Source organism: Apis florea, unplaced genomic scaffold (assembly GCF_048593485.1).
Source record: "Apis florea isolate Af1SG1 unplaced genomic scaffold, ASM4859348v1 contig_2495_pilon, whole genome shotgun sequence".
NCBI classification, from domain to species: Eukaryota; Metazoa; Arthropoda; class Insecta; order Hymenoptera; family Apidae; genus Apis; species Apis florea.
The window spans coordinates 4,034,158-4,059,880 of record NW_028256595.1 but is presented as its reverse complement, the minus strand read 5'-3'; the positions used below and the strand labels follow the sequence as shown (position 1 = coordinate 4,059,880).

The window sequence follows — 25,723 nt, the reverse complement described above, 5'->3', positions numbered from 1 at the left end:
GGTCAACCGTCTTAATACGTCTGTCTCGGTACGACGTCAATTTTTCGTGGTAAAAAAAAAAAAAAGAACGAAAAAAATGTCGCTCCAATCGACGAGCAACGATCGATCGAATGACTTTCTTCGTGGAAAAACGGCAAACCGCACGCGCTCGTTTTTTAAGAACGAATCGTGCACACGCGCTCGATATCGATAGTAATAACAGGTCGGTGGCTCTGTTCTTTTTTTTTTTTTAAATAGAAACGATGGCGACTTGAAAGGATTACCGCGTAAAAATAATTCGAAAATGGAATGGAACGGATAGGTATATGGGATTCGTGAATTCGTTTCGTGCGGGTGGATGATAGCGCGAAAGATATTGGTAAACGGTTGTTACGGGATCTTTCTTCTCCAGATAACGAAGATTTTTCGCGAGAATTCTCCTTTATTATTATTATCCCGAGAGAAAAGAATCACGGTCTATATAAATTGGTTTATAGAAAAAAAGACGAGTATTTACGTTGCTACTTTAATTGATCGTATCGATCTCTTCCTGGATCGAATATCTCGTCACGCTTCACACCAAGATTTCACTTTTCGATTCTTCGTGTATTAATAATTGCAATTCGATCTCGAGATTACAGTCATTATTTCTAAAAGACAAGGTCGAAACGCGCTTCACTCTGGCTTCGATTCCTCCGAAATGTATCAAATCAATTTTTAACCTCGCCTTAAATTTCCATTTCGATCTCGCGAAAATTCAGCTCTTTCGAGCTGTATCTATTATTTCTAAATTAAATTGCTTATCGCTCCAATCATTTCATCTCGTTGGAAATTTGTTGGGGAGGCGCGTAATACCGCGAGAGAAGTGTAGGAGAAAAAGGGAGGAAGAAGGGACAAAGTTTATCGTCCGACAAACGACACGGACTTCGCGCCGACGAAAATATCCCGGAGCGGAGGAATTCGTTACCACGACCGCCTCGTATCCTCCTCTTTTCTTCGTCTCTCTGTGTGTGGCGCGGGTTGGTTTCGCGCGGTTTTAAGCGACCCTCCGCCTCTTTGATGCACGCTTTCCGCTACCTTTTTTCCCCGGTCCCGGTTAATTACTCGCGTTCGGTAAAAATATACTCGTCGCTGAGAAGGGATTCGGCGGATATTCTCGAGCCGATCGTCAAGATTCGACGATTTTACCTTGCTTCCCCCATTGTATCTGAGTTACAATTTCTTTTCCACCATTTTGCGTAGTTTAAATACGCTTACGAGAAATCGCATTTATTTTTTTGATCGAATCAATCGTTGTAAATGTTTTCTTTTTTTTCTATTATGCGACGATATAACAAAGAGTCGATGATGTCCAGTCTAAAATATGCGGAGATAGATGTTTGTACGAAATGGGTGAAGCTGCAAACGTTATTCACAGATTCGCAACGAACACGAAAGACGAAAGTTTCATTTTATTTATTTTCCCGAAAAGAATTCGGTTTTTTTCTTATGCGAAAGGTCTCGGAAGATTTCGTTGAAATTCAGAGCGCCGCTTCTTCTTCGTCTCGCAAAGTCTCCGACTCGAGGTTGAGGAAAGGCGGCGAGGGTGAGCCAGATTTCACGGAGGCGTGAAAACCCAATAAGGGAGAGGCATCCGTCAAAACGGATGTTTACCAGAGCCACGTGTCTACGAGACGTTTCTCGATCGAGCGTGGAACCGAGGAGGATTCGTCAGGCAGCCGAGGATGCCTAGGGAATTTCTCTAATCGAAGGAATCCCTGAGAACCTCTCCAGCGAGAGGATTGGAATTCCACCAACCATCGTTTGTTCGCCCTTGCGTTCCACCTCTCTTCTCCCTCTCTCTTCTCTTTCTCGAGTTATTAGCAAGCTTCCGGTGCAACGAAGGTGCCGTGAGCGTCGCACGAGACAAAAATCGCGAGAGAACGGTGAAGAGATCGGAAATACGAAGAGAGAAAAAAGAAAGAAAGAAAAATGGATGGTTCGCCGGTTGTTCGTGAAGGAACGAAGATATTCGTCGAGATAATTTTAGGCCACCCTTCCTTTCCGCCTTTCCCCTCCAGTAGTTGCTTTTTTCCGATCCTCGCATCCGGCTCGAGCCCCGTGCGCTCGAATATTTGTACAATGACGCTGGATATTTCCACGGTGGAAAAATAGCGTAAGCGTATGTATGTCTTCAAAAACGAAACGAGATCGTAAGAAGATCCTCTCCACTTCCCTGCAAAATCTTGCTATAAATTTTGTAACATCTCCTCACGAGAACATTTATCCAATTGGGCCGAATAATAACCACGAATACTTTGTAACAACGCGTAAAGATAGATTACTTCGTTCAAGTAATTCGTAATTCCTCGAGGATCATCCGTGTCATTAACGTGAAATCCGACACGAAATCCTCCGAGCACAGTTTTGAAGAACGGTTTGAAAAAGTTGTTACTATCGTATCTTTTACTCGTACATCTTATCCTCACTAGTATACCATTATAACGAGAATCCACTATTCGGGGCGTTCTACCTCGTGTCCGCTGCGCGAGATTTTAACGTACGCGATCTAGTTCCAAGGATTGCCTAAAAACTCGAAAGCGGGGAAAGTTTGATTGCTCCGAATCCTCCACTCCCGCGTTCAACTTTCTCAACGGGGATGAAGGCTCGTTCTCATCCCTCGGAAACGTCATCGACTCGTCCCCAACTTTTATTTCACGTCCTCCCGGATTCGTTCTGCTATTCTTGGACGGAAGAGGTCGACGACGAAACAGATTCCGGCGATGAACTATCCAAAAGGCGACGAGGAACGCGTAACGAGCGCGTGTCGCCCCGGTATTTACGTGACAGGGGGGAGGGAGAGTGTTCTCGCGTCGATCGTTCCCGTCACTATTTTCCCGGAATTTCGCTCCTCTAACTCGAGGAACGCCGAGTGTCCCAAGAATTGGCGAAAAATGCGCGCTTACGGAATGGAGTCGTATTTTTAACTCGGATTCGTCGTCGACCCGAAAGAGAGAGAAAGAGGCGCGTGTGTAAACGTCCTTGTTAAGTTTCCACAGAGAGAGTGGATGTCGTAGCTCCGTTTATTATAGCCCGCCTCGATTATTCTCGCTCTTCGTAAAAGACGAAGATGCGTAATAACGCTCTTCGTTATTACGTACGATTACGGCCTCTCGTGATTTATTGCGAGCCATATAAAATACCCATATATTTCGAATTCTACTCGCACCTCTACCTAGGCAAGGTCCATCCACTTTCAACGCGTCCATCCAACGTGTGCTATTCAAACAATTTAATTAGACGATGGAAACTCGTTTTCCTTGAACGCAACTCAATTAGGGTGCGGAACTAAGCAGGAACGAACGATCTTGGAGCAAGGTGTCGCAGCAGGATCGAGGAGCCCGACCTAGTACACGTAACTGTACAATTACGATCGCAGACGCGGCCGTAACTTGTCCGCTTGCCTACCCTCCATCATTGCCAAGATCCCAGCCTGTTCGGATTGTTATACCGGAAGGGACGAGGGCGAGTGTGGTCGTGTGGCGGTCGCCAACCACGGCGGTGGTAGAGGGGAGAGGGACGGGTGCCCCCGAATCCGCCTAACCAATTACCCGAGAGGCGAGGTTAACGGAGGTACGAAGATGAATTTCGCGCGGCTTCTTTCAACAGGTTGCTCTTGTGGCGCGGGCAAAAAACTCGATTCCATCCGCCAGAGTCGTCGTCTGGATAGAATCTTGGCCGCGCAAAAACCTTCTTCTAATTAACGCTACGCCCGGCTGCGGCGCCGTTTGATCGCGCGTTCCTCGCGAGGAACGGTGCTTCCAGGGGACTTTTATCGTCGATAACGCTCGAGAAATCCCGCGAGAATGTTTCCAGTAGCCGGGTCGCTCGCTCGATAAACGATTAAACGCTTCGAGGCGAAAGAGGCGAGAAATGATTCGCGTCCTCGATTAACGAGCCGATCCGAAAATTTACGGGAATATGTAGGATGCTCGATAAATCGTGCAATGCCTCGTCGATAAACCACTCGAACGCGCGTTTCTTTTCGAACGGCGCGCCTCGTTTCGTCGTGATTTAGATCGAATCGAAAGAATGGGTCTCGGGCTAGCCCTCCTGAAGCGATCTATTCTCATTTCTAAGCTAGGAACGCCGGCGATCTAGATCGGTCAATAACGGCGAAGGAATGATGCTCAAAATGCTCTTTGGCTTTATCTTTTCGGTTTGAAGATGGAAAACTACTACGTTGGACAGTTTGAAAGATAGTCGGTTTAATCCGTCCGCTTTAATCGTTAGATCCAACGATTGATAAGCGTAAACGAACGATAGAATTCACCGATTTCTCCACAGGATAAAGTACGGTCGAACGGTCGGTGATTTACGTATTCTTACGTGGCGCACTCGAGAATACGGTTACTCTTTACCCTACTTCGTAACTCGATCGAAACAGGGGAACGCGAGATAGATCGAAACCGATCGAAGAATCAAAGGATAGTTTGAAAATCGCGAGAGGTCGTTACGGTGTGGACTTGAGATTCGAGCGGTCGTGAAATACCTGTGGGGGCGAACGAGATCGATACCGCGACGGCTAATTAAGGAAGAAAGCCTACGGGTACTTGGTTCAATATTTATACTTGTTTGGTAGCGCGATGGAAAGAGAGAGAGGCGAGAAAAGGGTGAGAAAAGAAAGAATTTCTCCGCATTGACCGTATTACACCTCGTCCATGTCCATTTTTCTTTCCCTCGGTAATTATTTGTATTTTATTTTTGTCACGACACCTGTATATATATATATATATATTTTATAAAACATTATAGGATATATAAATGGTCGCGCTCTTTCATCGTCAATCTTAACGAAGTTAATAGCTCTATTTACCCGACGCTTGAAGTTATTTCAATGCGCGTACTGCACACGGGCAATCAGGACGCGCGTTTTATACCGCGAAAACTCATTTCACCATGGTCGGTAACATTGTTTCGTTTATTAGTGGATCAATGCCACGCGCAATATCGCTAGATTTCATCGTGGCAGACTGCTACGGAAACGCAATTAATTCGTCTCTTTCCCTCTTTTACGTATTGTCGCGAACGCGTCGGCTTCCTAAATGAACGCTGCCTGCCTCTCCATTCTCCTCCTTTTTTTTTCCCTCCCTTCCTTCTTTTTCCGTTATTTTTATCATTCTCCCTTCGCCACCACCACCTTTCTACTTTTCATTTCCTCCTCCTCTTCTTTTTTTTCTCTTTTCCCCTTTTTCGCTTATTTCCCGCGCGGTTTTAAGCGGACTCTCGATCGAAGCACGCTTTTTAACGCTCACCTAGACGCTTATAAAATTTCGATCAATCGCAATGTTTCCATCCAAATGTCTCTTTGGATTGGATAATTGGCCAGCTACCGCCCCCCTCCCCCTCTTCCTTTTCTCTCGATTACCGCCTCCTCATTCGTGATTACGCTGTTACTCTCGGGGCCTCGATATCTTGGCCTCGGCGCGGTAACGAGTTTCCGGTAAGCACGACAACAATCCCGTGTTACAGATATCGGGGAAGCGGAACCGTTGGAAGGGAAACCGTTTCGGGGAGAGCCGGTTGCGATGCAGCTAGCGGATTTCGTACGGGATCAACAGGAGATCCAATCGTCGACATGCGAGTATTGCACTTTCAGGTAAGCTCCCCATCATCCTCTGGCGGCACGAGTTTCTGAATTCGCAAATTGCGGCCCAATGGAAGGATTCCGTCGATCGGGATTCCGTCGAGGGTGTGCAAGCTCCTCGGCTATTATTTACGTTTCGCACGCAAATGAATGGCCGCCCCTTCCCCTTTCCCAAAACTGATTTTCCACACCGGCCTATCGAGGCCTTAATTTCTAACCCCCTTTTCATCATCGATATCTGCACACGTATTTGAATGGTATTTTCGTTATCTTTTCCGAGTGGTTTCGATAATTCGATCGAAAGAAATGAGCAGGCTTGTTACGTTCGTCGAGTGTTTGCGGATGTTTTTTTTTACAAAATCGATCGATTAATTGGCGCGCTAATAGTTTGGGCAAATTTTTCACCAACGTTGTTCCAAAAGTGATACTCGAATAGAAATCTGTTTAAATACAGAGGATTAAAAATCGATGTGTAAGTGACATCCTTTGGAATTGACTAAACTATTCAAGAATCTTTTTATTGTCGAAATTCAGATTCATCAAATTTATCAATTTTTGAAAGTTTAATTAAAAAAGATCGTTGAATAATACAAGTGATTTTCAGAAAATATGACTTCTATTAATTGGTTTTTCAAACTTCTACGTGAAAGGCTTGAGACAAGTCGCGTGGAAATTATTCCGAGAAATTCATTTTTGAAAATGAATTTTATCCAATATTTAAGAAAATAGCTTTCTTCTAGTAGTATATTTTTATATTCTTCAATTTAAATATTGCATCCGTTTCAATTTATATCGAGATACCTTATATTAGCTAACTTAAAATATAATATAAAATTATAACATTGTTCCATATTCCATCCGATTTCTCAGGAATTTTTTTTGTATATGTATTTGGAATATATTTTTTGCCACATCGTTTTCCTTTTTCATATACATATATTTATAACTTTTCCTAAACACAAATCTATAACGATCTTGTAGAGATCGGATTATGTCCTATCCTATAATATTTGAAATGTTTAAAAGCGGCGATTGTTCGAAATTATATTCGAAGGAATGTTATTTCCATACGACGAAATTGTCGAACTCTCTGCGATTCAATGTTCTCGTTGACGCGCTTTCGGGATACTTGGCGCGAGTTTGGTTTGGTGTCGCGAGGAAAAAATTGATCGATCGAACGGGTGAAAAAAAAGTGTGTTTAATGATGTGAGGATGGTGACGCATGGGTACTTGGTGCAAGTTACATTTACAGTTCACTTTCTATGGTCTGAATTATTTTTAAATATATAATTTTCGAAGGGACGAGAGTTGAAATTTCCTCGTTCGGCCATAAGATTTAACGAGAACGCATGGACACGTGTCTTCTATCGTATAACATGCGTCGAGTCGAATCAAAGTCGAATGGAAAATAGGTAAGAATAGATGCAACTCATGAAAGTTGGATTACGTTGAAACGGGAACGTTTGAGTCATCTCTGGATCTTTGAATAATTAAAGATTGGCTACTTTTTCTACTTTAAATTTAAATAAGCTATATAATTCGTATCGTTGTATATATATATATATATAATCTTGTGTACATGATTTAAATGAACGATGGATGCTATTTCGTGGTGATTAATTTAATATTATCGATGATTCATAAATAAAATTTTTAAATTAATTTACACATCTCGTATTTTCCGAAGCGTTAATAATGAAAGATAATTCGCGACGTGTATTATATTTATTCGATATTGAAGGGATGGCGAAATATGGAACGTTTTTACAGACAGATGTTAAATATAACGTGAAAATTTTCACAGATATGGCGTTAGATGGGTAGGTAGGACAAGCGGATATTAAAAATTTAAAGCGATATTTTATATATATATATATAAAAAAAAAAGAATAACAATAATTACGACGAGCCGCGTACGATATTATCTTTTCCCCGATGAAAAAGAAAACTTATCGCGTTAATTTTTTTTTTTTTTTTTTTGAGAATGAAAACGATTTTTAGAAAAAACGATATATAATGTGTATTCGAAGCTTTTACGTAACGCGATGTCCGGTTGAAGTTAAAAGCAACGAGTCGGAGAGTAATAACCAAATTTCTGATCGGTGTTTCGGAAAATAGAGTGGAACCCGCCGTTTTTAATCCGCTTTTTACTATTAAACGAAACTGTGGAAACTGCGTTTGACAGCTCGCGTGTGTATTGTTATTTCACACCTACCGGTGGCGATATTTAAAGAGTGGCTTGTTCAGGCGAACACCAACCGAATCCACAAATACCGATTATTTGTATTAAATATTTATACAATCGTGGAATTCAATCGCGGAATTCAACCTTCGTTTAAACAATCCGATTAAATAACGAGATCTTCCCGTCCAACCGGACGTTCCCTTCCCCGGAATCGTCGTTCATCGATTACTTCCGCGTTCAAACCTGATCGTCGCATCATCTTCTTCTCCGTTGGATCGCTACTTCCGTGAAACGAAATTCGACGAAAGTGATACGAAATACTACAATTCTGAAAGCCCTTTAGATAAAGCTCTTTTCCACCGATTTTTCCAATTACCCCCAACGAAGCCAGGCCGTGTCGTTAAAAACCGGTTTAAAGTACGACGAAACTTTCGTCGGTGAATTCCTCCTCCTGGCCCCGTTTTGGCCCCCGATCTTTAACGCGTTCCAAGTCGCGAGAAAGGACGCCGTTCAGTTTCGTTTCTACAAATTAACCTTTCTTGCCTCGGTAAATTCGTAATTAGGACGAGGGGAGGACGAGTTAAATCGGTAGAATAAAAACGGTCGGATCGTGGGTGCACACCGACGACCAAAGGTGGGGTCGGTCGCCAAGGTGGTCCAGATCTTTTCGAGGAGCCGATCGATAAATCTTGCTCCTTTCCACGAGGGGAATAGAGGAATGGGGAGAGCGGAAATGTTCCTGCGGTTCCGGGATATAAAGGGAGGAATTAAGGGGGGAGTGTCGGGCGCGTCGTTTTAGCGCTCTGAATTTCCATTTAAACTCCTAATTAATTTTCATCGCTCATACGGCTGAGCCGGGGAGGCTATTTATTAGACGGTTCGGTGGTGATTTTCTCGAAGCGCGGGAGTGGCGGTTTTCCAGGATCGTAAATAAAATTCGTCGCGCGGATATTACCGCGGGGAGTAAAGCGGGAGGGGAAGGGGTCGGCTATTACTATTCTTTCGGATTAGACGGGAAGGGTGTGTGTGTGCGTTTCGAAGCATCAGCCGAAAGAGGGTTAATGGGTCTGGGGTTAATAAAGGGTGAAAATCTTCTCGAGAGATAGCCGATTTCTCCGAGTTCTAACGTCTTAATGAATGCTCGCGGTGGACGGCGATCTTTGACGCGGCAAGGGAGGAGGAGGGAACAAATAATCCGGCGACAAGTTGGCGCTAGATGCACGGGGATCACCGATGAATATTCAAGCTGATTATTTTGCAGTTATTCATCGGTTAAGTTCGGGCGACGAGACTACCGGCAAGTTAGTTGCAGTTAAGAAGTTTACCGGTGGTTGCCAATCCCTCTTCGAGGATTTAGCTGGGAGAACCGCTTAATTTTATTAATCGCGATCTAATATTATCGCGACAATGCGGACCCGACCGTTCCGCCATTTCCATCGAATCGATCGAGCCGCGACGAGACGAGGATAAAGAGAAGAGAGGAGGGGGATTCGTTCGACTTTTATCGCGGAACGAAGGGAGGAAGGCAGGCGTATCGGTACAGTTTCGATGTTAAATTCAGAGGCCAGAGGGACGAGATGCACTCGAGACGTCTCCAAGGTGGAGACTAAAGTTTCTCTTCGCTCCGAGGAGACCCTTCTTCCCTTTGAACTCGCTCGCCGGGAGTAAATCATGGATTTAGCGCATGGGCGTAGAAACTCATCCTCCGCCGGCTAACTAAGGCTCGTCCTACGTAACGCTATCCCCTTTCTCGTTACTTTTTTCATTTTTCTTCTTCTTTCTTTTCTCTTTTTCTCTCTCTCTCTTTTTTTTCTGTTTCTCTGTTTCGCTACGCGTTTGTCTTTCTCTATTTCGACGCGATTAACGAGTACGGTACAGGGATATTTTTTTCCATATCTCGTATGACACAGTCTTGTACAGACTGAACCGGAGCGGAGAGATAATTCCATGCGCGTTTTCTCGCGAAATTCCCGGCGGAAATTTCATTTTCGTGCGTTCCTGGGCTAACCCCAGGGTAACGCTGCCTTCGTTTGGAGAAGTTTGAAGCGGCGAGAATTGAAAAAGTTGCGGCCTCGTCTCCGCGCGGATTTTAATAATTCGCGAGGTGACAGAGGTGGCAGGGCAGCGAAACGGGGGAAGAAGCGAACGAAGAAATCCGTTCCAGATGCGGATAGAAGAAATCAAAAGTTGGCCGGCCTGTCTCGCCGCAACCCCTCCTTCCTCCGTCCGACAGCGTCGGCGCGCGTGAAACAAACGGGCGATGAATCGCCTATGCGCGCGAGTTGGAATACTACGTGGCGATGAAAAGAGGTTTACCTTCGGGGGAGGTGACGCTCTTGTGTTCGCCCTTTACGTTCGAGCCGCGTGATATGACGTGAAAATATTCGAGATGTATGAAAATGAAACTGAAAGAAAGACACGATGGACGAGTTTTGACGAGTAATTGATGTACCTGTTCGCACGGCTACCGTTTCAAAGTGTTTGACATCGTGGAACCGGGATACGAGGAAAATTCAATTGGTTCCGCGTTCTCGCGGATCGCTATTGTTCGTGTTTATTGAAAAAAGAAAGAAAAAGAAAAAAAGTTGAGAAAATAGCGGAGAGCAAAATGGGATCAATAAAGAAAGAAAAAATATATATAAAATGCAAAAAACTTGCGGGTCTGGATTTCTTTTGAAAACGTGTATCGTGTCAGCCGCGCGTAACGAGCGAAATCGAATAAATCAACAGGAAAATTTGTATCGCGACAAGAGGAAGTGGTGGAGATTGTCGAAGACCGCGAAGAAGAAGCTCATCCCACGTTGTCCCAGAAGAGGTAAATCGATTCGATCCGAATAGGAGATAAGTTGAGCCCGGTCGATTGTGAAAGCTTTCGCTCGCACTCGATCGGCCTTCCTTTTTGTTTCAAACTTCCCGCCTATCCTCCACTCCTCTCCTCCCCCGCTGTTCCCATCCATCGCGTGTCCCGCATCTCCCCTCTCTATCTTTCCCTTTATCCAAGAATAGCCTCGGCTCCCATAATAACCGCGCTGAAAGAATACACGAGACGAGTAATTCCTGCTCTCTGTGAAGATTCGCATCGCAGTGTATACGTATATTCATCCTCCCTCCCCTCTCTCTCTTTCTCGTTCTCCACTTCGTTCGCCTCGTCTCTCATCCCCTCGCTGCCGTTCCACCCCTCTTTCCTCTGGCTGCAGCCTACTGTTTGTCACCGCAGTTCCTTCGCTTAAGCATTGTGTTCCCTCTCTCTCTCTCTCTCTCTTCCCCCCCCCCTCCCCCGCCTCTCCTCCTTCTCCCCCACTTCTTGCTCCTTCCGCCGGTCGCAGTCCACGCTCCTTCGCGCCCCCTTGTCGTCTGCGTTACGTTTCTCGTTACTCGAGAACTCGCCGTGTCGTCCTTCCTCCGTGTATTTTTGGACGATCCGAAGAAACGGTTCAACGACCCCATTCGCTCCCCCGAACTGGGACGCGTACGTATGCGCCGACCGACGAGCACGACGGAGAAAATCGTGATTGATCGCCGTTTTACGCCAACCACGTTCTCGCTCGGCCCTCCCTAACGATGCCTTGCTTCTTCTTCTTCTTCTCCCTCTCCTCCGTAGGTGTTGTCGCCTACGATCGTTCAGAGAGTGGAATAAGAATCAGACTCGTAATTGGAAAAATCGTAGTAGCCGCGAGATCGATCGTGCGATGTGTTTTTTTATTCTCGCTGTCGAACTCGTTTCGATCTTCGTTATCGAAAGTTGAAGAGTTTCATGGGGGAAATGCGACGAGAGCAACAACATCAGAGAGAGAGAGAGAGAGAGAGAGAGCTTCTTCTCGTTGTTCTGTCGAATCAGTTCTCCAGTTCGTGCTCCAACGAAATCATACCGTTTTCGAGAGAGAAAAAAGAAAGTGGAAGGAAATAAAACGTGGAGAAATTGCAAAATCACCGAGCACGGGAAACCGTCAGAAGTTAGACAGGTATCACGGAATTACATCTAACTTGGGGGAGTGGGGGGAGGGGGGGGAGAGGAAAGCTCGGAAAACCTGTTCGTGGCACTTTTCCACGTGCATCGAGGATTCCTCGACGGGCACACGCGTGTGTATAACGTTTTTCCCTCGTCGTCTCGCTGTCACGTAGCCGATAAATATCACCTCGATTCTTTCTCTCTCTCTCTCTCTCTTCTTTCATTCTCATCTCGTTTAACGATGAGTGACGGAAAAAGAGCAGCGAGATGAACATACTCCACCGACTATTTGCAATTTTCATTCTATAGACGACGTTATATATTCGCCGTGGCAAAATTATCGCTCAAAGATAATGTTAGTCTCCAGATATTCCTGTTCCAAATCCCCCTCCAAGCATTTCCAACTTGTCCATCATTATCCAACCCACTGTCTCCCCAAATATTTAAGCGTGACCCGGATACGTTTTCCCTCTTACGCGTACATTTTTAAAACCCATCTTATTCATCCGAAATCCAAATTTTCGCGATCGAGCAAAGTTAAACTATATAACCCATTCCCTTCAAAAGACAGAATTGAACGCGTCCGCGTGGCGCGTTTATGATTGATCGAGACCGTGTAACGGAGCGACTGAAAAAATAACAGCGTTACCTACCGCTTTTCCGGTCTACGATCGGACCCCTTTCCTTCCTTATCCGCCTCTCCTAGCCAACGATGATATACGGCCGAGATATTCAAATACAACAATCCCGAGACTCGTTAAAACAGCCCCTCCACCCTTCCCCGCGGAGTGGAAAAAGGATCGATCGGATGGCGTTTCATTCACGATCTGCTCGCGAGCTGTGCCGCGTTGTATCGATCTCGCGTCAAATTAACGGGGAAGAGGAGGAGGAGGAGGGGAAGTGCAATCTCGCGCCCCAAGTCAGTCGACCGCCACCACCCCTCCTCTCCTCTCCTCTCGTCTCTTTCCCTTTCGCGGCGGACGTAATTCGGCGGACAAATTGACCCCACAGTTTAATGGCGCGCCGAGTTTCGGGACCAGTTGAGCCGCGATGGATAATAGAGAGGGCCTCTGTATTCGAATGATAATGTTCGAAACTCGCCCCTCCCCTGTCTCGAGGCAGAGCGTGGAAATGGCGGAAGAACCGCCTTGACCGCGACATCCTCGATGCCGAAACTCGACACCGTAAATGACTCGTGCATAATCGAATCGGACGCGTTAATTCGCGTTGTTGAGGGGGATGTTGAGAGCGATGACGAAATGGAACGGTTGACGAAATTTTTTTTTTTTTTTTTTCGTTTTCGGAGATAGGAAAGGAAGGAGAAAATGATGGATGAGGATTTCTTTTTTTTTTTTTTTGGAAAGTCGAGGGGGAAGCGAGAAGGGATCCTGGCATTTTTACGAGGATCGCTTACGAGCGATCGAGTTTTTACTCGTTGGAAGGATAAAAACGTTTCGAATGATAATTCACGTTTCACGCGAGAAATCGTTCGGTGTTTCTGGATGCGCGTTAATACGGAGGCGCAAGAGGTACAAAAAGAATAGGAGGAGAAAAAAAAATAGAAGAGCGGGAAGAAAAAACAAAAGGGAAAACCGACGAGTCGTTGGCTGAATGGATGATACTTAAATCTCGATAAAATCTCGATCGTTGAGGAACTTGTATTCCTCGAGTATCCACAGGATTGTTAAATCCATGGAGGGGGGGAAAAAAAGCGGAATAAAAGAGAAATAAAATGGCCTGCCTCGCTTAATAACGCCCGCGTAATGAAAGTAACGGAGATAGACGCAGAGATAGCATGCTCGATAAGAAATACTTTTATCGAAGAGCTGTAACGAAGAGAGAGAGAGAGAGAGAGAAGAGAGAGAGAGAAGGAGAGTACCGAGGGGGCGAGTGCCGTTTAACCTCGAGGAATGAACGAGCCGTGTAATCGGACTGTCTACTAATTCAAACTACTTAACACTCGATAGACGTCCCGGCCAACTTTTGTTGCTAATTACTTTGAAACTTTCGATAACTTTGATTATCCTTTTGAATAATTCCATTAAAATCCCGGTAACCGGCCCTCTCATATTTAATGCATACGCGTCTCGTAAACGAATCGATCATTATCGTCCGTTTTAATCATCGGTTAAAAACTCGTTATTAAACTCGAATGTCAATGCAACGAAACTGTTAAACCGTAGCCGAGGCCCGTATCTTCTGCTTGTTAGACAACCGTTTTAGCCAATTAAGCTCTCCAAACTGTCGACGAAATTCCTTTCGAACAAACAGCACAGGACGGTGCATCGCGGTGCAAACTTTATTTCTCTCGCCTACGCGAGAAACACTCTTAAAGCCCGCGCTACGACTTAACACACACCTCCCCACGAGGCTTATCCTGCCCCCACTAATCTTCCATTTCGCATCGTCTCGTTGCTCGCGTCGTTCATTGACCATCGTCTTTCTTTCTTTCATTCTCTCTCTCTCTCTCTCTCTCTCTCTTTCTTTCTCTCTGTTTCTCTCTGTTTTAATTTAATGGCGACCAGATAACGATTGGACGTGAAATATTTTAAGTAAATTAATTTTCTCGGAATTCTAGGCCTACAGTCATCTCGAATCGAGGGACACAACGCGACGCGACGTCGTTTAAAGCACGCACGGTGGAATCGTTGGTATATATATATACAGCGCGTACACGCTCTGTTCGTCGCGGATCCCGCCACGAGCCGAAAGAGTTCTTTGGAATTTCGATAACGGCCCTGGATCACGCGACCGCCGGCATGCACGCAACAACGAGGGTGGCGCGAATTTCAGGGAAACCACGCTCTCGTCTCTCCATCTTCTCTCGCCACGGATCGTACGATCCTCGACAAAAGAGCCGCTTCTCTCGATATTTCCGCCTTGAATTTCTAGCATTACGGTATCGAATTGCAGCTTCCCAGCCTGCCCAGCTTTGATCCCGCGTAATCATTTTTCCCCCGTTCTTTTTTTTTTTTTTGCCCCTCGCTTTTTCTCTCCTTTTATCCCTCCATCAGCTTTTTCTATTTTCTTGTTTTGCCGTGTTATCACAAAAGGGAGAATCCGGCAATACCGCCACGCTTATTAATAGGCGAAAGTCGAGAGAAGAGAGAAGAAGATGAACAGAGAGGAAGAGAGGAAGAGAGTGACCAAAGTGTTCCGCTAAAAAAGAATTCGTTAACAGCATAAAAACCGTGCGGCGGTTTTCGATCAAGATCCTTCCCTTCCCAAAAAACCTAAAACTCCTTTCCAAAACTCTTTAACTTGTTATCGTGTATGCGCGCTTTCCCCATACACGCAAAGATTTTCCAGCCAACTTGTTTCTTTCCTTTCCTTTTCTTTTCTTTCCTCCAGTTTACCCGACTTGCCCGATACACCCCCCTCCCACACTTTTCACCAGACTCCCGTTAACGGACTTCTCGAGATGCCCGTTACTCGTCTTTGAATTGGTAATTTATTCGTCAAGACTGTCCGGGAACAATGTACGGTAATGAGAAGAAGGAAAGAAAACGTTTGATTCGAGGGGCGTTGATGGAACGGGGTGGGGGCGAGGTTATCGCGAGGGGTGGTAAAAGAGCAAGGGAAGTGCAAATAGAGTGTGGCAGGGATAATTGCTCTCGTGATGTCACGGCATTTATCAAATCCACTCCCCGAGTTTTGTTCCAACCCGACCACCTCGGGCCGCCCGCCCCGACGTTGAACAAGCCCGAAGGCTTTCCTTCGCCAACCTGCCCCTATCGTAATCCTTAACGATAAGACCAATTCTCCTCCACCGATCGTTCATTCTTCCTCCCTTCTTCTTTTCACCCTTTTCAACCGTCAAACTTTCCTATTCGTCACTTATCCCGCCATTAGCCTCGTTATCGTGTCCAACGAGCTCGTGTCTCCTCGCGCGGGGAGATTTAACTTTGCGATATAACTTTTCGAGAGGGCACGATTCTTAAAAAATCGCTTCCGCTTTCGAGTAGTCTTTTCGTGAATCGTTAGATATTCCGTCGTAGGGGGAGAAAGTTTTATCGGTCGGATGATTATATCGAAAAATATATCTTGAGAAATATTGAACGAATTTCCCGATTTTAAAAGATTTTTTTTAAGACGAAACCGCTTTTTCCAGCTATGGCTGGAATTGAAATTGGCGGATCGATATGGCGATACTCTATTTACGTACGAGGATAATTTGGATAATTTGCGTTTGGAAATTTGGCGAAAGTTTGAAAGTTCGAATACGCCAGCCATGATTAGATACTCGTTTTAACGAGTAATCACGGTCGAGGATCCCGGCGTGTCCCTTCTTCCTCTCTTGTTTCACTTCGTTGCGCGTCACATTGTTGCCTTTGATTAAGAAAAACACAGAAAAAACACCTTCCTGACATTACAATCTGGAAAAGTTGCGCATCGATTGAGACGGCTCGATGGTCGGGCAAATAAATCGTTGCTCGTTGTTTTTATATCTTTCGAAAATGAAAATATTAACATATTGAATGCAGCATCAAAAGAGAGTTTCCGCTGATAGATATTGATTTTCATTAAGAGCAAACGATGGAAAATGCGACGATGCAAAATGGCTGTGCATACTGACACTTATGTTGAATAAACGTGTATGCAGTAATAATTGAATGCACGAAAAAATTCTTTTTTGCAAAAAGAATCAAAATAACAAACTTCACGACATTGATCACGACATTATACATATTGTTCACTACAAAAGATAAAACGATTATTTTCACACGCATATTTTTATTTCTAGCATGTCAAATTTGTCACATATTATATTTATCCAAAACGAAGATTTCTATCTAAACGTCGATTCAAGGAATTCTAACGTATCGATAATGTAAAAATTTTTGTATTTCTCATAATATGCGTAGACTAATGATTTATGGCAATTAATTTATAAATATAATTTTGTATTCAAGTAAGCTAGACAAGCTACAGATATATTAATACTATATCAAAATGATTAATATTTCAGCCTCTTGGATGATTATTCTAACGTAACTTCTTATATGAAACAATAATTTTTACGATGTTGAATATTCAAATTACGGCTCTTCCATTACTACGCAGCGTGTGGTGTCAGGATTGTCAACAAAGCGTCTGAAGTGGAGATAAGCCGCCAAGGATCCTCCTCCTGTGTCGTCCCGCGAGACTTCTTTCCACCAGTGAACGATGCTCCAAGTAATCAAAGATAATTCGAGCGATCCGAATATTTTCGAGCGAGCAAAGACATCGTGCTCGGCTCATTTTTCCCTCCGCGATCTCATTAAGGATCGAGGATTCGTCCGATGCCTTAATTGAAATGGACGTAATCGCGGGAAAAGGAGTTTCCGGTCGCGAAACAATGAAGAACAATTGCGGCCGCCATTATCCGACATTTACTCTCAATGAGTTGCGCGTCGAGGATACCCTCGATTTGGTCGGTTTCTCGTTATTACGTTATTGCAATTTCGAATGAATCTGTTCGATATGGCGAAGTTGGATCGAAAATACTGACGCGAAGCCGGCCCTCGCACTCGGCAAAATCGTGTTCGTTATCGAGGAGATTCGGTTCGTGAAACTGGATTTGGCTTCATTCGAGGAATGAAGCACGTTGAAAAAATTTGCACGAATCGTCGTGTTTTCGTGGTGACTCGAGATGAAATCGATGGAAAAAATATCCTCTCACAGTTCGCAGCGATGAACGAATTATTGGGTGATCAGAAATTTCTAGGCCCCATTCTTTTCTCTTCCTATATTCTTATATTCTCATGGAATATATAATCGTGGATAAATAGCTCGTGGAAAAATTCGATGAAAATTTTTTTTTTTTTTTTTTTTTTCCATTGCTGTCTTCGCCTCGTCGTGAATAATTCAAAGATGTTGGCCGGGGCAAAAAATTCGCGAGGCAACAGGTTAACGGTTAACATACGTAAAGTTGTAAAACGTCGGCGGAAGGGAATATAATCGCGTACGGGAGTGGATACACGAGCCGTTTTTCCACGGCCGCTTAAGACGCCTCGAGGGGGAGTAAATCCGAGACAAATAGATTAGCACGGGATCTATAACCGTTGGCTAAGACCACTCGAGGGAAACTACATAAAGTCGTTAAAAGAAAAACTCTCGGTCGAGAGCAATAAGCGGTTTTATCGCCGTGCCACCGATCGGCCCTTTTTCAACTTTATCGAAACTACTTCCGAGTCGTAATATTAATTCCGACTTATCCGAGCTATCCGAGCTTGGAGAAGTCGCGTCACGTTTGCGGCGCGAGGGAGACGATTAGAGAGGGGAGGAGAGGCGAGTGGAACCGTTGTCTCGCGCATAAAAGTCGAGAACAGAGCGGGTGGTCCTTTTCAACGTAGTAATTCGACAAATTGGTATTTCTTTGAAAGCGCGGCCAACCGCCTTCTTCGTCGTCGACCGGGGGGAAGGAGAGAGTCAAATAAAGGAACGGATGAGGAGGAGACGACGACGACGACGACGACGATGGTTAAGAGGGAACTGTGAAGCGTCTCGCGGCAGACGGAAAAACGGTAGGCAGAGGGAAAAAGCTCGAAACGCATCCGAGCCACTCGACACAGTTCTCTCTCCGGGACTGCAGAGAGAGGGTAGTGGAACGAAGGCGAGGGTAACGTTGTTGCCGAGAGATCGCGGTGAAAATGAAATGGATGAATCGTCGCCGATATATATCGTATCTGGGAATCGTTTTCCCGCTTGTCGATAATATAACTTTCGATAAAAGCCGGGCCCATTGTTCCGCCCTCGCGATCGAAGTGAACGGTGGTGAAAGAAAGAAAAAAAAAAAGAAGAAAAGAAAAAAAAGAAAAGGAAAACGTAAAGTCGAAGAAAAAACTGGTATTGTTTCTGGCAAAGATGCCACGAATCGACGGCGTGTGCGAGAGCGTGCTTGTTTGGTCGAACCAAGTTTTCCTGCTACTCGTTTTTTCACTCTTTTTATATCCCTCTCTCTCTCTCTCTCTCTTTTCTTTCTTTTTCTTTTTCCTCTCGTCTCTTTCCAGCGCGAGAAAGAAAATAACGGTTTCGTCTTTGATAAAACGAGAATTATTCTAGGCACAATCGAACGATCGCTTAACATGTTTTTACGCGATTCCGTTTTACGCTATCCAGGGATATATACGGTTTAATTCTTCGGTATACGCGTTGTTAATTAACTTTCAGCTGCTGCTCTCCCCTCCCCCCTATGAAAGTAAAATACATTGATAAAAGTTTTATCAATAGGGGATGATAACCAACGAAAGATACTGTGCGTTAGAGATATACGTTTCGTAATCATTGCACATATATATATATATATTGAGCAAGTTAAGATAATATTGACTGGGGAAAATTGCGAAAATCGACGATTAATAATTCATCGGCGAGTCGAATGGTTCGAGTCGAGCAACGAAAAGAAGAAGAAGAAGAAGAAGAAGAAGAAGAGAAAAAAATATAGAAGAGAAAAGAAAAGAGAACGATAGATAAAATTGAAAATGGGAAAAAGAAATTACGAAAAGCGAAAAGTATGGTTGTTGAAGCTACGTTAAAAATTGACTCGGGTTGATCGTTTCATGAATCGTTTCATCGAATACACGGATGGAAATCTATTATTCAACGTTGAAACGCACGATTAAATTTACGTCGGTCTCGAAATACGCAGCGGGGCGTGATACACGAGAAAATGTAGTTAGGAAATGGTGTGCACGCTAGCGATTTACGACAAAATAGCTCGATTAAGAGCCTATAACCTTACGATTAAAAGCAGGAAAGGAGGGAAAATATACATTTTTTTTTTTTCTTTACCCTCACTGATGAACGTTATTGGCAATCATCATCCCCATCGAGGATTGAAAAGCCAGGATTGGAAATGCGAATTATCGCGAACACGAAATCAAACGTGTCGTAAAATAAATATACACCGAGCCAAGGATACCAGTTGAGTTTCAAGATATGGATCTTTCTTCTTCGGGAGATCTTCAAAAAAAAAAGAAAGAAAGAAAAAGAAAAAGAAAAAGAAACTAAAGTACTCCTTGTGAATCGATAAATGTCAGTTTCGTTCGCCCCTTGATTTTATTATTTCGTAGAGAGAATACTGCTACACGCGCTCCGAAGCTCGATTGAATATTCTAACGGGTGATATTCCGATCGAACGTAATCGAGTTCTTCGGTCCCATTCGTCGGCCGACCTTTCGGAAGAGATCTCGAATTATCAGAGAGAGCTCGAATTTATAATATTATCGGAAAACACTCGCTAGGAAATCCTCGAGCGCCCTCTTATCGCGATAATACGTTTCGTGGGTCCCCCTCCCTCGAAAACACCCTATGCATAACCATTGGAGACGAGATTAGAGACGAAAGAATAAAAAGGAAGGGAGTTGGCATCGGACTAAGCCGTAAACATACTTTCGTATTTATCCAAGGGACACGGTATATCGATTCAATTTACGTAGGACCGAGTTTCGTAAGCCGGGCGGTAAGAAACCGAGTCCCCCGTGTTGGCGTTCTGCCACAATGGCAATACGTCCGCCGCGGTGGACCATTTCCCTTTTTTCTTCCCTCCTCCCCCCCCCTCCCGCCGTTTCTCTGTCCGCCAAGTCTCTAGGCAAATAACGGGGAAAGTTTACGGGGAGGCGTGAAAATCTTGATCCTAAAGCAAAGTAACCACGAGTGACCGCACCAACTCGCACGAGTTTCCTCCTCTTCCTCTCGCATGAATAAACCGGGATCCCGAGGCGTGACCTGGAATCCGCCTCGACTTTTCAAATTTAACCCCTAGCTCTAAGGAGGAAGATCCTTTCGCGGGATATATAAGTAGTTTTAAATCTGGCTTATGCGAGCAACGTATTGTTACCCGGTATAAATTCGCCGTTCTAATAGGCGCGTCGCGATATTTCACGGAAGTATCCGAGTCGGATATATATATATATATATATATATACGGGGAAGGGATGAACGTTACAAATAATGTTCCTCGGCGTGACAACGGCGGGCCAACGATTAATTTATGAGACCGCGAATACTTTTGTTAAAAGGAACTGAATAAAAGATGAGCGAAGAAAGGCGGCGGGACGAACGGAAAAAGCAGTTTCCCTCCCTTCCCCCGTTGGAAGAGTCTCGAGGCCGTGTCCCTTGTTTCTTTATTAATTCTTCCCCTGAAACTCGAGGAAAAATTGTTAACTTCCCGACGACGGTTCATTAATTAAACGGACAAAGTTGAGATATCGATCGGATGTTAAGCATGGTATTGAGTTATCGAGTTAGAGAGACTTTGGCGGGGCAGCTCTCGTCGTCACGTTCGATCGTGTTATTCGTCATCGATCATCGTTCAGCTTCTCGCATTGCGCGATCAGACCATTTTGTTTTTTTTTTTTTTTTTTTTTTTTACCATACGCGTATCGTAAACAAAAGAGGAGGATACGGGACGAGGTATCGATCTTAAACGCGTGGACGTGGCAAGAAGGGATCGTGGAATCGTTCGTTCCCGCGATGAAATCTCCGCGTGATCCAAAGTGCTCCTAATGTATCGAGTCACGTTACACGTTGCATTACACAGCGGAACGGGCGCACTCTCGAGAGGTCCGAACAATGTTTCTGGCACGATCGGTTTTAATGGCGCCGCTCGGGACCACTTTTACGCTCTGGTTGTCGATTTCCACGGTGTAGAGATAAATAGAAAGGGCGGGAAGAGAGAGAGAGTTTTCAAGGAAAAGGTAAGGAGCAAGGAAAAGGTAAGTCAAGAAAGGACAATAAGCAGTTTGAAAATTTGAATTGTACGAAAGGTTCGAGAGTCGCGAAGCTTCGTCCCTTAAGCCCTGGAAATTCCAAGTTTCTGTAATATTCAGAGAACAAACGTTGAATTGACGTTGATATTTCTCCGCGAAAAAACTTGATTTTCCCCCCTTCCCCCCAAAACAAGAGTTCTCAAGAAGAAGAACTAAGTAAAGAAACAAATCGTGTTGTTATATTTTACAGACAGGAGAGGAAAACCGTTCTCGATATTTATTATGGATTGTAGCTTATCGAGACGATGTTCCCCGCGCCTGTCGTCTGTGACAGATACTGTCGACTGAAATTTTCCCACCGTTCGGCGAGAGAAAATCCAGGAGCAAGAATTAATTCTCCGCTCGGTAGGAGAAGTTGGATGAGATTAAAAAAAAGAAGGAAAAAAAAAAAGAAGAAAAAAAGAGAGACGCGCATCATCTCATGTTAACATGTAACAATTCTCGCGTGGCACCGTGTTCCCGGTTCTTCTTCTCTCTGACGTGGTTGTTACTTTCGGATAATTACTCGTCGTTTCTACAGCGCGGTTCATCGGGTCTCTGTCGCTGAAAGCGATAGCAGCTAGGTGGTTGAATGATTTCCAAGGGGTGGTGTGTAGGTGGTAGGTAGGTAGGTAGATAGGGTCGATATTCCCGTTGGCCGGACGCGCGACAATAGCAAACTTCGAGGTCGTCGCCTCGGATCAATCCATTAATACGGCACATTAGAAAATCAATTAAGCCGCAGTCCCGCTTAATCTCGTGTCCGAGGATTTGCCCGGTAACCTTCCAGCCAGGAGGAGAGGGTGGAGGAGGATCTCAGTCGGCGAGAGCTGACGGTTCTCACCGTTCACTTCCTGCAAAAAGAGAACAGAGGGGGAGGAAGATCTCGAGGAGATCGAGACTTAACCTCTCTCTCTCTCTCTCTCTCATTCTCGCTTCCTTTATCCCATACATTTTTACGATCCCGCAAAAGTCCGCTGCGCAAGCGTTGTTCGCCTCTTACGAAAATAGAAGAAGTAAATCACTTCTCGCTAGCTCTCGAGTTTTGGGAAAAGAAAATTATGCGGCGTGGGAAGAGGAAAGGAATAAAGAGCCGCGTATTTAATCAACGAGGATACTACTTCTGTGCGACCTATCTTCGTATAGGAATAGAGTTCGATCTCCTCTGATCATTGCCCATCCCGTTTTATTACCTTTGACGAAATCGTTCCATCGATAATTCCGTTTAACAAAACAGACGTACGACAGACGTACGACAGACGTCCGTATCAATCAATCGGTACACTTGGTAACATTTTAATCGAGAGGCAACGGATCGATAAGGCACCCTCTGTCTCGATCGAGCGTATTGACGGTATTCATGAGGGTGAATTTCAATGGAACTGGTTGCTACCGCGAACAGCAGAGTTGCAAGTTCAGTTCCCCCCTGTCGCTGTACGCGGGCCGCTCTTCCTTACCACCCCGATATCTCTCTGTCTGCATCGTAGTACGCAAACTTGGAAGATCCAGGGGGGTTGAGTGCATCATTACGGATTAATATCCTCTCGAGGAAGCACGTAACCTAGAGCTACCATTCCTCGTTATCACCGTCGGTTACGTCAAACGAAATGTCATTTCACGGTTCCGCTTTCAACGTCTTAGGGAAGCTTCTCCGTCGAAGCTTGGTCACTTCTCGAACCAAATTAAACCGAATCGATACCACGAGTCCTACGGTCTTGTCTTTTATACCAACCTGTTATTATACCGCGGTTTCCTCCCTCTAAATATTTAACGTAAACTTTTCCGATTAACCGAGTAACGCTCGAGACGAACAACTTCTCTCTCTCTCTCTCTCTCTCTCTCTCTCTCTCTCTCTCTCTCTCTCTTTGACAAAGTGAAAAACTTGGACAAGTTTTTTTCTCTCTTTCTCGCTGTATCTTTACCACCGTAAAGATACCCCGAGACTCGAGATAAAATTTGAATTACAAAGATGCATAAAACGGACGATATCGCTATTTGTACCGAAGATCTGTTTCCCGAGCCATCGTGATTCGAGCCATTCAGCTATCCGACTCGAAACACACCTATTTCATCCCGCCGCCTTGTCTGTGTCTGTCCTTACTGTCGCGCATGAATGTAAAATATTCAACGGCGCCGAGTTCTCCCAGTTACGAGATGATATTCCCTCCAGACAGAGCGTAACGCCGGCATAACTCTCGTTATCATCGTCGCCGATGTCGCTCGAGAGTTTCCCACCGGCGCGATCCCCGTCATCGTCGCGCGTCGCCGTCATTCCACTACGTACGCATTTACCTACATTTCTTCCGGAGGACGCATGCCGCAGGATCGAACGGCGCACGCGCACCACCGTTCCACGAGCATACACCGTCCAACCGTTCGAAGTTTCGGTATTCGAAATTTAATGACGGGCACCCGCGCGAGTCGGACGCGTTTCGGGCCGAAGGAAGCGGACAAGTATCCCTGGAGCGAACGTTGACAAATATTTGTCGATGGCAAACGTTTACCCTTCGGCAAAGCGAAACCTAAGCTCTAAAGACATATCGCGCTCCAAGGCTACGCTATTATACGAGTAAACTTCTACCCGGCCTGTTTGACATTCCTCGACGTCTCAGAGCAGAGACGTCGGGATTCTTTTCTCGCGCGCGTCCCGTCTCGTCAGCTTCGTATGCGCATCGCCACACGTGGCGAGTTGTTTAAGAAAAAAAAAAAAAAGAAAAATTCGACCGAGGGATAATCCGGTTCTGTCTTGATTTTAAATCGATCAAAGCGATGCAATCGTAACGGCACGAGTGGCGTGTAGATACGCCATCGGTAGACCCGTAGAGGTCTCTGCACCCGCGGTCTTCGTTATCCCGTACGTACGTACTTACCGTACATTTCACGAGGATACATTCCTGCAGGAGAGCAGCGCGCCTGCGCTGAACGAGCGGCGTCTCTTCGTCTCTCTCTATCCGCGTGTCGCTCCCTTTTCGTTCGGTTCGTACCCCTTGCCCTCTCTTCCCCCACCGTGAGGGCAGCCCGCCACGCGACCGTTGCCCCCACCAGAAGCGTGAGCGTGTGTCACGCTCCGGGTAGCTCGGTGCGTGCCCATTAGAAGGAGGGGGTAAGGGGCGCGTGTGCCCTACGCGAGGCCGTGGTGGGGAGCGCCGCGCGGTCGATGGTGGGGATGCAAGTACGCTCAACGGAGAACTCGCGAGTAGTTTCGTACCAACTCTCGCGCGAGTCGGATGACGGGTGATTTATATCGAGCTCGTTCCCGTTCGCCGCCGACGTCCTTGCTCCGAGAAAGCGATCGGATTCGAAGCAGCACGAAAACACACGAGAGGATACCTGCTCGCGCGGAATCGTACGCGTCGAGTATTTACTTTCGCGTTGTGCTCACGTACCTCGATCTTTGCCTCCGTCCTACTACGTCCGTGCAAACGCGTTTCTCGACGTTCAGTGCAATTTCGCGTAACGTCCACATGATTCGATCGACGAAAGACGCGCGAGTGTGCAAACGTTCCGCGACGCGAATGTCGTGATGCTGCACGGTAGTGGCGGACGAAGATCGACGGGGCCACTCGACACCGTCTCGATCGCTTCCTCCTGACAGTATGAGCCTCGTGCATCGTCCTCGTCGATAAGATAGAGTGGTGTTCCGCTCCTGGGACGATGTCATTCCAGTGATACGCAAAAGTGAAGCAAGTTCCGATTCTATCCGAATTGAGTGCGAATGAATGATCGGAACTACGTCGCGGACAACGCGTGTGTCCACTCGTTGTTTCGAGGAGACTCGAATAAAGTGTGAGTGTGTCCGCGACGCGGATAGTGGTGCGACGATACTCGGCGGAGAGTGAAGAGAACCCCGTGGTGGTACTCTGTAACACGTGTGACAGTTTCCGTGAGGGATAGAATATCTCGGGGTGTCGGGAGGTTGACCGGCGAAGACGGTGGTTTCGGACGTGGCCGTATCGTGTCTGTCTGTCGTCGGATTATATTCTCCAGTGTTCTACGGTTAGTCGGTGTCCGTTGTTCAACGCCGATCGTGCCCACAGTTAAGCAATGTTGATATAGTGTGCGTTAAACGTTGATTTCCAGTGAACGATGCTCGACGGATTCCTCGCTACCGCGGACACCACTATGGATTTCTTTATTTTCAACACCGCGTTGGCGATGCGACGCACACCCGCACGCAGGAATAACGCAGGGGATCTTGCGAGCAATAGATCGAGACGACGCACGACCGACAGGTACGTCGAAAATTTTTCTTT

At 45.5% G+C, this 25,723-nt stretch overlaps 1 protein-coding gene across 3 annotated transcripts in view; it reads left to right on the top strand.

The window, feature by feature from the left end:
• Positions 1–5,488: 5,488 nt before the first annotated feature.
• LOC100863423 (irregular chiasm C-roughest protein) overlaps positions 5,489–25,723 on the top strand; it is a 140,754-nt gene continuing 120,519 nt past the window's right edge. For 2 of the 3 annotated variants that reach the window (XM_086906541.1, XM_086906540.1), the window contains exon 1: positions 24,671–25,702. In XM_086906541.1, the coding sequence (XP_086762667.1) occupies positions 25,557–25,702 (146 nt within the window). In that variant the 5' untranslated portion in view covers positions 24,671–25,556. Of the gene's footprint in view, positions 5,618–24,670; positions 25,703–25,723 lie in introns of those variants that run through there. The other variant, XM_086906539.1, reaches the window with a different exon arrangement.